Below are 12,018 nucleotides of genomic sequence, written 5' to 3'. Positions count from 1 at the left end.
TGACACGCCCTGAATGCGTTTACGCCCTGCGCTTTCCGTTTTGCGCATGGACCGTCAAAATAGAGCCCTTTATATTACACTAAAAACGATGAACGATGAATACTCATGAATCGCGTAAAATGTGATTTAAAAGGGTAACTACTAGTATATAATAGCGACAACAGAAGAAAGACTCCTAATAGCTTGGTTTAAAACAGGGGTCTCAAACTCAATTTACCTGGGGGCCGCAGGAGGCAGGAGTCTGGGTGAGGCTGGGCCGCATAAGGGATTTCACAAAAAAAAGTCCTCAAATGTCATTATTAACAGTTTTAATTATTTCTTCTGAACATGAAGTGTCCTGAACAATAATAGAACATTGAGTGAAGATTATGAACAGTTCTTCTGAACATGGCATCTTTTGCCTACTTCTTGCTGCCAGAGACTTGACAGCGCTTCTTCTCACAAATCTGAACCACATTTGGCTTTAGAGCGGAAGCAGTTGAGACCCTCAGTATGGCTTGAAGATGATCATCATTAAGTCTAGACCTGTACTTTGACTTATTGAAGTCCTAGGGAAAAAAGTGGGGGAACTCACTCAAAACTTCCATTCCCTCACCTAAAAAAAGCCGTATATATGTATAAATAAAACACCCCTACCCCACTCCAGTCACATCAGTCTGTACCAGTCTGTATCTACCTATAATATATATAAGATGCAGGGCAGGCACGTGCACACATAGGGCTCAACCTGTGCAGAGCACATGCCCTTTTTAGCAGGCACGTGCACACATAGGGCTCAACCTGTGCAGAGCACATGCCCTTTTTAGTCTTGCATAGAAAGTGCCCTTCCAAAATGATCAAAAGTGCCCCCGCGACGCGACACACCCTCGGTCCCGCCCTTCAGTAGGCGCGCGATAACACCGCTCTTGAGTACGCGCGCGACAACACAGCTGATCAGAACGCGCGCGACAACACGGCGGGCGGGGAATGCCAGTGACCGCTGTGTACGGATAGAATCAGCGGAGCGGGGAGCGCTCTCTCTCCCCGCTCCGCTGATTCTGTCAGTGTACAGCGGTCGGCGCGGGCCACAAAATATTGCACTGAGGGCTGCAAATGGCCCGCGGGCCGCGAGTTTGAGACCCCTGGTTTAAAACAAGCATGCACGAATGTGACAATCAAAAATAATGGCTGATTGATGTTTAAAGGTACCTTTTAAATGTAAAGTAATTAGCCATTTAAGAAAGTCAGTTAAAAAGCTGTCTTTCCATGTATGCACAGGCCCTATTAAGTTAACTTAAATAAAAGTTACCTAAAGTGTTGTAACTATCTTGATGGACTCTTTTTTTTCAATATTAAAATGATTAAATAAGCTAAATACTGTATACAGTACATACAGCCAAGCCCAGAGTCTGCTGCGGTGCACAATTGGGTAAACATAAGTCATTAAATAGGATTAGACTATTAGCATCTCCCTTTAAATTTGTTTTTGTTGTTTTTTTCTTTTAAATGGATAGTTTTCTCAAAAAATTTAAATTGTCATCATCATCATCATCATCATCATCATCAAAAAAAAAAAAAAAAAATATATATATATATATATATATATATATATATATATATATATATATATATATATATATATAGCTAATGAATCAAATAGACATTGTCTTTCGTCGTTTCTTTGCCTACATTCATTTAAAATTTGGGTCGGGTGTAATAGTACACCTCTTTTTTTTTAGGACTACACCACTGGGTTACTTATACATTGCGCAACCAATGTGATTAAAACTAATGATTTCTAAGCTCGTAACACATAAAAATGTGCAAATTACTATTGTTATACTTTACCCTTTGTAAATATTCATGTTATCAACATCCGCACTGTGTGACTAAGCCTAGCCTGCATTGATTGTGTTCAAATGAAGTCTAGTAGATGTCTAATAGACATCTAAACGTAGACGTCTTGGCTAAGCATGCATGTCTTGGCTAAAAAAAGGCTAAATTTGTGCTGTCATTGATAATATAAAAGACGTCTAACAACAGTACAAAAATAACCAAGTCATCAAATAGACAGGAATGAATGATGAATGATTATGCATGTGTCTAATCTGCCGATTTGGTGATTAGGCTTGTTTTGGATATTTGTTTCCAACTCTTTCTACTTTAAACACAGAAGTTGCACAATACCTCCCTTTAAAACAAATTACGTATTTATTCTGCAAAAATGCTAAAAAAAAATTACTTTATTAATGCCACAAAACCTTTCTATATTTCAAATAACTACTGCTCCTTTGTAAATTTTTTGAAAAGCTGTTGAGCAGCATAAGTGTTGCTTAAGCTTATAATAATAAGAAATGTTTCTCAGGCACCAAATCTACATATTATGGCTGAGACACACCAAACCGATGGCAAACATCTAGTGTTGATGAAAACCAACTGTTAGGAGGTTTGCATCAGCTGTATCTGGACTAAAATCTGTAAGTGAACACACCAAACAGACAACAGCAGACTGAAACAAAAGCACATGTTTGTAAGAGGATGTATCTTTCAACAACCACAGGAGACAGTAATATGCTTTCTCATTACACTAAGAGAAACTGGAGCATGAGACACGCACCGACACAGCAAAAAGCAAAGCAGTGTTTATAATCAGCACTTGTCAATCACCACAGAGGGATTCTCTTGTGCAAATATGTCTAATAATCTAATAATCTATATCATTTGCAAATATTTGAGAAATGCAGCAAAATTGGAGCCGACTTCTTTGTGCTCCCTCTTGACTTGAAGGGCTCTATTTTGACGGTCCATGCGCAGAGCGAAAAACGCTTTCAGGGCGTGTCAGGACGCGTTTTTGCTAATTTAAGGACGGGAAACCTGCCCTGCGCCGTGGCGCATGGTCTAAAGAGGTTGAATTTATTTTCTTAATGAGTTATAGGTGTGTTTTGAGAATAAACCAATTACAGTCTCATGTCCCATTTCCTTTAAGAGCCAGCTGCGTCGCGCCAAGAGCACATTCGCTATTTACAGGACGCAAAGTAAGTCTAAGTGGAAAAAATTAGCATTTCACAAGCAAACAGTTAACAGTTTTTTAACAGAAAACTGTTAAACAGAGCATCTACTGCGTGAGAATGAGAGATAATGAAACTACTTTCACTTTCGCTCTTGGATAGGGAAACCTTTACGCACAGACATCAATTAGTCTGTAAATAAATACTTTTGTTTGTTAAGCGCAAATATTCGTTTCAAAACTATTTTCTAAATTCAGTTCTAATTTCCAGCAAACGAATAAATGAATAATAATTACAAAATGTTCTCAAAAACCTGAGTTATATCCTAAAACACATGCTGTGCCCCATATGGTCTTAAACCTGACAGGTGGGCAAATCTAAGCTTGTTTTTAATAAAACAAATATAAATATGGATATAATAAATAATACTGCAAATAATAATAACATTATACAAAAGCAAATTGTTATGAATGAACTGAAAAAGCCTCCCGAGATGAAGAAGACATAAAAGCAGTGATTTTTTATATTTATGTAGGCTAGAAAATAATATGTTTTGTAATATTTTAATCCTTTATATTTATATCCTATATCTATTCTTATTATATCCTATATATATCCTTAATATTTAAAGTTTTTCATATGTAAAGATATTTGCCTATTGCTCTCTTGTGCGTATTAAGCAGTGCATAAGCGAGGCGCAACTTAGTTTTGGTCTAATGAAAAATCTATTATAGTTTCTCAAAATAGCAACGCACCGGCGGTCCGCCTCAGAATGCCTTCCTTTTTAGACCAGAACGCCTATGGGCGCAAAAATGAGCGCTAATGCATTTTCTATTTAAACAGTGTAGCGCAACGCCTCAAAACCACTCTTGCGCCAAGCTAAAACTACCAAAAGACTATTGCGCAACACCTTGCGCCACACTGCGCCGGGTGTATGATAGGGCCTGAAATGTTTACTTAATTACGTCACTTACAGATAAAGTTTTTGATCTCGCACTCTGATTCTTTGCTGAACTAGTAATCAGCTCGCACTCTCTGGCCAATGGCCAAATCTATATTTTGTATTGAGCCACCTCACTCCAATATTAACCTAAGTAAAAAACAGCAAACCAGCAAGCCGAACGGAAGCTGAACAATGGTCTGGCACTGATCCACAGCCAATCGTTTTCTTGATGTATCTTGGCCCTTATGTGTCACAATAAAGATTGTAATAATAGCTGCAGGATATTCAGCTTGGGCATAGCAGGAATAAATATCATTTTTAAATATATTACAAAAGAAAAGTTTTTTATTTGGGACATTATTTACAGTAATATTAACACAAATAATTAAATAACTTCTATACTTTTTTTTAATTGTTGAAATAATATTTTGTTTAAAGAGTACTAAAAATCATACTGCAAGAAGAATAAATTTTGTAAATATTACTCAAAGTATGAGTTTAAAGTATCCTTTTCAAAAGTACTCAAGGGTAGTGAGTTTTTCGCTGTAAAAAAGCTGATGCATTCATATGTACTTTTTGATGTGTAAGACGTAACATTCTGTAGTGCATTTAGTTATTGCCCAGCAGGCACACAACGCCATAAGACGTTAATATTAGGTTAGATTTAGGTCGTGATGTCAGTTGACCAAAATTCAATGTCTAGCCAGTGTCTAAAACAATCTTATTTTTATCACCAATAACAGCGTCACATGACATTTATATTTGGTTGATTTTAGGTTGTTTTTTAAAAATGACCAAAAGCCAACATCGGGCCAACATCTTAAACCATATTGACATTAAATACTGGCATTTATTCGTCAGATGTGGCAACCAAAATCCAATGTCTGATAGACATCATAGTGGTAACGTCCACACAACGTCAAGCTGTTCCATCATTAGACGTTGATATTTGGTTGATTTTAGGTTGGATGTTGGACATTGATCTTGGCCTGACATTAAGCTCTGACGTCAACATGATTTTCATTTGCAAATAAAATGCAACGTCCCCACAACGTTAAGGTACATCGTCAATCTGACGTCATGTTGGTTTTTGTGCATGCTGGGTGTTTAAGGCCATTTCGGTCATCATCTAAACAGTCTCTGGGTCAATGCGTGTAAAGATTTTGGACATCTTCTTGGACACTTTTAGTAGACAAGTCTTTTCATTGAATTTTACAAGTCATTTTTTTTATTTTAACAGAACATAATAACTCAAACATATACAAGAACAAAGTACATAAAAAGTAGGATAACAAATACAAAGTGAAATAATACTAATTAAAAAGAAAAAGTAAAAAAATTGTAAAAATAAATTTCGGGGTGAGTTGATGGGGAAAGCCTACAATTTAAGTACTTGAAATAAATCTGTTCTCAAAATATGACAGAAAGGGTCTCCAAACTTTGAAGAATCTATTATTTGAGCCTTGGGTGCTATATTTGAGTTTTTCTATAGATATGCCACAACATTTTCTACCCATTTACTATGTGTTGGCTGTTTAGTTGCTTTCCACTGCAAAAGTATAAGCCTTGGTGACAACAAAGAAGAGAATCAAAAATGAAATCCTCTCTTCCTTCACACTCTCTAGAAATTGCCATACACGCGCTTCTAACCTCCTGATTGGACTATTGCAACTCTCTCTATTTTGGGCTGCCTAAGTCTCAGATTGCTCGCCTACAGTTAGTGCAAAATGCAGCAGCTAGATTTTTAACTAAAAGCCCGAAATATGCATACATCACTCCTATTCTGAGGTCTCTTTGTTGGCTACTGGTGACACAAAGAATCAAATTTAAAATCCTTCTCTTTCTGTATAAAGCCCTAGGCCCTCATTATTTATCCCAACTGATTGTTAACTACACTCCTCCAAGACACTTGCGTTCCGCTGATCAGTTTTTATTAATAGTTCCAAAGGCCCACCTTAAAAGTAGGGGCGAACTTGCTTTTGCCATAGCAGGTCCTCGCCTCTGGAACTCTCTGCCATTAGAGCTAAAAAAGGCTTCATCGCTGCTTATCTTTAAGTCCAAATTAAAGACGCATTTATTTTCTAGGTCTTTTTGAAGCAAAAGTCCTTCCCTTTCAGAAGGGGGGGTGGTGTTGGGAGTGGGGAGGGGGATCAAAACGGTCATGTTCTCTATCGTGTTTAGTGTTGGTCAACTGTGGTAGCATCTTTTAATTAGGAAAAAATATTTTATTATTATTATTATTACTATTTTTATTTTTATTTTTGCTCTTTTATTGATAATTTTTCTATGTTCCTTCCTATTATGTGCTTATTGCTGTTTTTACTGTTTTATGCTCATACCATGTGTTTATTTTCTCTCTGTAAAGCACTTTGTGCAGCCCTGTGGCAGTTGGAAACGTGCTATATAAATAAATAGAACTTGAACTTGAACTTGAAGAGAAAGCTAGAGCATTTAATTGACCAGCTGATAGAGCAAGGTTTTCAGGTGTCACACCAAATATTGCCATTAATGGATCTGATTGTATCTTCTTTTCACATGCATAAAAAAGTCTTAAACACTGCAGACCAAAATGGTCTTGGGGATGGACACGTCCAGAACACTTTTGACCCAAGGTGGCCTCATCTCTGTGACACCAAGAACATGTTAGATCAATTTCTGGGAATATTCTTGAAAATTTGCTTTTAGAAAAGTGAAGCCTATGAATTATCTTAAATTGTAATAAACCGTGTTTGACGGAAATAGATGTTGAGTGCATTTGCTTAATTGTTGATTGTCAGACTGTCTCTGGAACTATATTTAAGTCATCTTCCCATTGTTTCTTTAAAAAATCTAAAAATGGTGCGGCTGCTTTATGAATCAGACTGTACACTTTTGATATCAGACCACCCTCAGATGTACTTAGGTCAAAGATCTCCTCAATCCAGCTGCTTAGGGGAGGAGCTGAAAGTGTACTAAAATACCTTTTTACTAGGCCTCTTAAACATTTTTAATGGTTCCAAACAGTTTGCAGCAATTATAAATTGCCGATGTCTTGAGGTAGTTTAATATGATGTGATTTACCTTCTAGGTGCAATTTGATTGGACAGGAATTACAGGACGGATTTTTATAATCCCCATAGATAAAAATAAATAAAGTAGTGACTGCAGGTTGAAGGAAAGTAGTGGAGTAAAAGTAACGATACTGCACTAAAAATGTACTCAAGGTAAAGTAAAAGTACATATTTTTAAAACCCCTTAGTGAATTACAATTTCTGAGAAAAAATACTCAATATCAGTAGTTTGAGTATTTGTAATTTGTTACTTTACATCATGGTGTTAAGTTAAATCAAAAGTACGAAAGTCACAATAATTGAAAACTAGAACCTAAAGTTTATTGATAAACTTTGATGTTGGCTTGAGAAAGCCAACGTGACTGCGCTAGGACTAGGAATGGCAGTTGGCAGGAAGCATGGTGGCGGTTGCTAAGTGGTTGCTAGGCAGTTGCTAAAACAATTATGGCATTGTTAGGTGGTTGCTAAGCAGTTGCTAAATGGCAATGCTCGTGTACATGTTTGATCAAATGCTTAATACTTAGTAGGCATTTTTAGCATATGTTATTGCATTTAGATAATCATTCATAGCATGTAGCTAATCGTTATAAGCACTTGGCTTCCATTATCATTGTTACCATGCATAGTACACAGGAAGTCCCATTTGCTAGCATGAGTCAAACAAGCCAATGCCCAGGTCCCTACGATGTTCTGATGTAGAGATATTGCCATTTTTAAATGGTTGCTAGGTTATACTGTTTTATTGCTATGGGGACATTTGACAGGTTAGTGATGATACATCAAAGCTTCTTGGCAATATGAGTGATCTTAATCAACCCATATGTTTCTATGATAGTCTTTATGAGTGTCAAAAACTGGACTTAAACATTATGTATTCCTGGTGTTGGGTTGCGGCTGGAAGGGCATTCGCTGTGTAAAACAAATGCTGGATTACTTGGCGGTTCATTCCGTTGTGGCGACCCCTGATTAATAAAGGGACTAAGGGAATGAACATTATGTAAAAATGGCTTGCCGTATTTTTTTGAAAATACATTGCTTAATAAGTGTGAAAGTGATACATGCAAAAATGGCTTGCCATATCAGTAAAAAATATGGAGTTTAAGTCAAAAATGGCTTGCCATATTATAAGAAAAATTATGCTTAAAAATTATTTATTGGAAAACTATAAGTCTGATAAACCTTAAAGATATAGCAACAAAATCTAATGCATCTAAATACAGCTTTTGGCCAAATTTGGGGCTTGTATAATTTTTTTATATGCCCGGATTATAAACATTTAATATTTAACATTTTTTATTGAAAAAACAATAAGTCTTATAGACATGAGGAGATATAGCAACAATCTTGAATGTAGAAAGCACATTTTGACCACATTTTGGCCTTTTGGCATGAACGGCCTAGGAGGAGATACGTTTGTTTCAACGGACAGAGTAGCATAACAGTATGTTGGCTTTCTCAAGCCAACATAATTAAATTATTTAATGACAATAACTTGCTGGTTACAACTGAATTAGTTTAAAGGGCACCTAGGTTACCCCTTTTTTCAGATTTAATATAAGTCTTTTGCGTCTCTAGAATGTGTATGTAAAGTTTCAGCTCAAAACACCCATCAGATTTTTCATTACACCTTTTACAAGATGCTGTTTTATACTTATTTCCACCAGGGGGTGGTTTTGTCGTACTGCGCCTTTAAGACGAGTTCTCCCCGCCCACTGTTTCTACTTGCCTTCCCGCGTGCTTTAATCTCCTCCCTTGGCTGCGTCAGACAACAAACAGACTTAAAGGAAGAAGGTCTCACGTAGCGTTTGTGAGAAATACTACAGTAAGAACTTTACCAATGAGTGTTGTGCAGTTGCATTGATGAGTCACACGCAATATCGTTACAAAGTTCACGCGTGCGCACACACAGATACACACGTACACCGCAGCTGACACACACACACACACACAGACAGGCAGGCAGAAAGACATAGTGTGGTTAGCTTAGCACTGTTTTTGCACTCAAATGTGACAGGATACAGGCTAATCTCCAGTGCTGTGTGGATATCTGTTACACGGCTGTGGTTATGAAGTAAAGCTGAAGTAAATCGCTGTAATTAATTACACACGTGCTCTGTTTTAAAACATTTTAAACATGTAAAACTCACTCTTGATCACATTTGGTCTTGTTTACATATACACGTGACTACCGAGACATGTTAATGCGCGCAGTTGTCAATCAATTCGGTGGGCGGGGGGACCGCACTCCAACGTAAAGTCTGAAAACTGCTCCAATTGGTCCACCGTTTTTATGCCCTTTAAATTTTTACTTCTATTAATTGATTTTGAGAAGCAAAATAGTCTTTGACCCATGAAAGAATAGAAAAAAATGAACAGAAACTGTACCTTCTCTGGTGTTGCTGGTTTATCCATTGAGTCACTGTCCATCTCATCATCTGAGCCATCTGCATGACATTTGGTAACAGCTACATGATCAAAAATCGATTTACAAACACACAAATTACAACAGATTTGTTGTTTACTTGAACTGCAATTAAAACGTCATTACGCAAGAGCAAAATGTTTTCAATCAAAACTTAAGACCATAATGGTTTTGTATTTACAACTAAGACTAGCAACACAGTATAATTAAGGCATGGCTACAAAAGTGAAATAAAAAACATAAGATATACCATAAACCAGTTCCTCCTCATCGTCCGCAGTGTTCAGAGAGCTGTGAGTGCCATCGGTCAAGGAGGAGATGCTGTTCTCCTCACTTCTATTAAACACCAGCAAACTACCTTTCTCTCCAGTAGTGGAGCTCAAATCTGCAGAATAGAACAAAAGACAAGCGTAAAAACAATAGCATAAATAATTTAAAGACATCATAACAATTACATACAGTCTGTCATCCTGACTTCACAATATAAAGGAAAAAAGCTTTTTTTGTACCTTTCTGTTTTTCCACCAACTCCATGTAATCATCTAGATTTCCCTCCTTACTTTCACTTTCCCCTTCTTCATCTCTCTCAGCATCTTTATCAGCATTAGTGCTTCCTGTTTCGAGATTATAATCAAATGTTGAATATAAAAGGGCTCAAATTAGGCAGAAACATTTGGCTTAGAGATATATTCTTTTAATAACAGTACCTGTGAATAACGGTGCTGCTTTACTGACACCTTCATCATTATCATCATCATCATCTTCCACAATCTCATAAAATGGGTCAAGAGCATCCAATAATTCTGCCATCCTATCCGTGACCGGGAGGGTTTCTATTATCTGCGATGAAACATTTGGTTGCTTATGATTTCATATGGATTGCTTAAATTTGAGAGCTTCATCACAAACTCTACAAACCAGTTGTATTTCTTGAACATATTCCGTCATGGCTTGATCCTTTGACATGTTTCCCAAGTCTTTCCATGCCTCCCTGCAAAGAATAGGTGTCTGGGTTGATATCCATGTCTGGATTTTTGCTTTATGCATCAAGGCAGTGCTTGATTATGATTTATTATGTTTCAGATTGTGCCTTTTGTCTGTTGTGAAATTCAAAAGCTGTTAAAAGATTAGTTCACCCAAAAAAAAAGAAAATCCTGTTATTAATTAAACGCACACAGAAAAACAGTTTTACTCCAGACACTGTCTCATTCAGTTTAAAATTATACACCGGCTTCATTATACCAAGACAAAATTACATACATTTTTTTCCTGATACCTCTCTCTTTTGTGATAAATGCAAGATGGACTTAGCCACTTCCTTACAAAGTTATGCTCTGTGTTCTAAATTGATCCCATTTTGGGCTGAAATATTTGAAACTCTATCTAAAATTTTACATTGTGAATTAGTTTTCGACCCACTTTTGATCATATTCGTAATTTCAGACTAAACTAGATCACTCCAGGAGTCTCAAAAACAATTGTTGTCTTACAGCTTTATTGTGGCAAAGAACCTGGTGCTAAGGTTTTGAAAATCAACAGAATCCCCAGCATTTAGATCTTGGCTGGAAGAATTAACTAAATTAGCACATTTGGAAAGGATCAGATTTCTTATGGCAAAGAAGTAGAAAATATTTTGACATGATTTGGTCTCCTCTTCTCTATCTTAAAAGCGTAGGTTAAAAACCCAGATGGTGATGGTCACACCAACAGTACTGCTTTAGTTAAGCTTTACAGTTTTTCTAGTTTGCTTTGACCTGGTTAAAGAAACTAGGTTCCTCTTCATTTTCATTATCACTATCCCAGCAGAGCAGAGGACCGGTCTTGCAAATGTGTAAACCCTTTCTCATTGGGTTGACACATTTTCCCTAACATTTTTCCAAACAGTTAACACAGATGTCATTCAAGCAGTCCAAACTCCATTGTTTTAGTTTTGGTAACCAAACAGAATCCATCTATTCCTAACTATTAAAAACTACCAACATCAGTATGAAATCACTGAAGCACCGGTTTGACACTCCTTCACACAAATCTTCAAGTAGCCATCATTCTGCAAACCTTATAAAAACGATGGAAGGTCTGTGTTGTTCTGTGCCAGCATTGATGGAGGAGGTCAATATGGCTATGTCCTATACTCCCAATAGATTTGACTGTATATTAGTTTACATGTGTTTTCTCTAATATTTACAGTATTTTATTACTTTTGTCTGTTTTTTTATATACAGTATTTCAGTTTCCAGCCACAGTTTGAAAAATGTCATGAATTCAATATATATTCAATCAAAGCACATCTTATTCTTGATCCAATTCTTTGCAAAAAGGCGAATTTGACAGCCCAAATAGAGACAACAAATGCCATTGGCTATAAGCTACAATGGCAAGCAATGGTGGTGCATTTTGAGTTCTGTATTTTGTATTTTGTTGTCCATTGTGTAATGATTAATTGAAAGAGCTCATATACTTGTTTGCAAGTTGTGTAGTTTGAAGGTAAAACTAGCTTTTGTTGCATATGTTAAATGTTTTGACACGATATGTGCCTTTTGCAAGCAAAATGTGTCATTTTGACCATGAGTGCCGCTGTTTAGGCCTGTGTGTTAACTGTTTTGAAAATGTGGAGTT

At 36.6% G+C, this 12,018-nt stretch overlaps 1 protein-coding gene across 8 annotated transcripts in view; it reads right to left on the bottom strand.

Moving 5' to 3' along the window:
* Positions 1 to 12,018, bottom strand: part of acbd5b (acyl-CoA binding domain containing 5b) — a 29,956-nt gene that overhangs the window by 12,715 nt on the left and 5,223 nt on the right. For 4 of the 8 annotated variants that reach the window (XR_015477326.1, XM_087238415.1, XM_087238419.1 and 1 more), the window contains exons 4-8: positions 10,321 to 10,393; positions 10,110 to 10,242; positions 9,912 to 10,016; positions 9,653 to 9,787; positions 9,366 to 9,445 (exon numbers count right to left, since the gene is read on the bottom strand). Coding sequence is in view for 7 of the 8 variants with exons in the window: in XM_087238415.1 (XP_087094541.1) it covers positions 9,366 to 9,445; positions 9,653 to 9,787; positions 9,912 to 10,016; positions 10,110 to 10,242; positions 10,321 to 10,393 (526 nt within the window). In the remaining variant the exon portion in view is untranslated. 8 annotated transcript variants of the gene reach the window in all.

Source organism: Danio rerio, chromosome 2, assembly GCF_052040795.2.
Source record: "Danio rerio strain M-AB ecotype USA chromosome 2, GRCz13ab, whole genome shotgun sequence".
NCBI classification, from domain to species: Eukaryota; Metazoa; Chordata; class Actinopteri; order Cypriniformes; family Danionidae; genus Danio; species Danio rerio.
The sequence above is the reverse complement of the archived record's forward strand: the minus strand, read 5'-3'. Positions and strand labels throughout refer to the sequence as shown.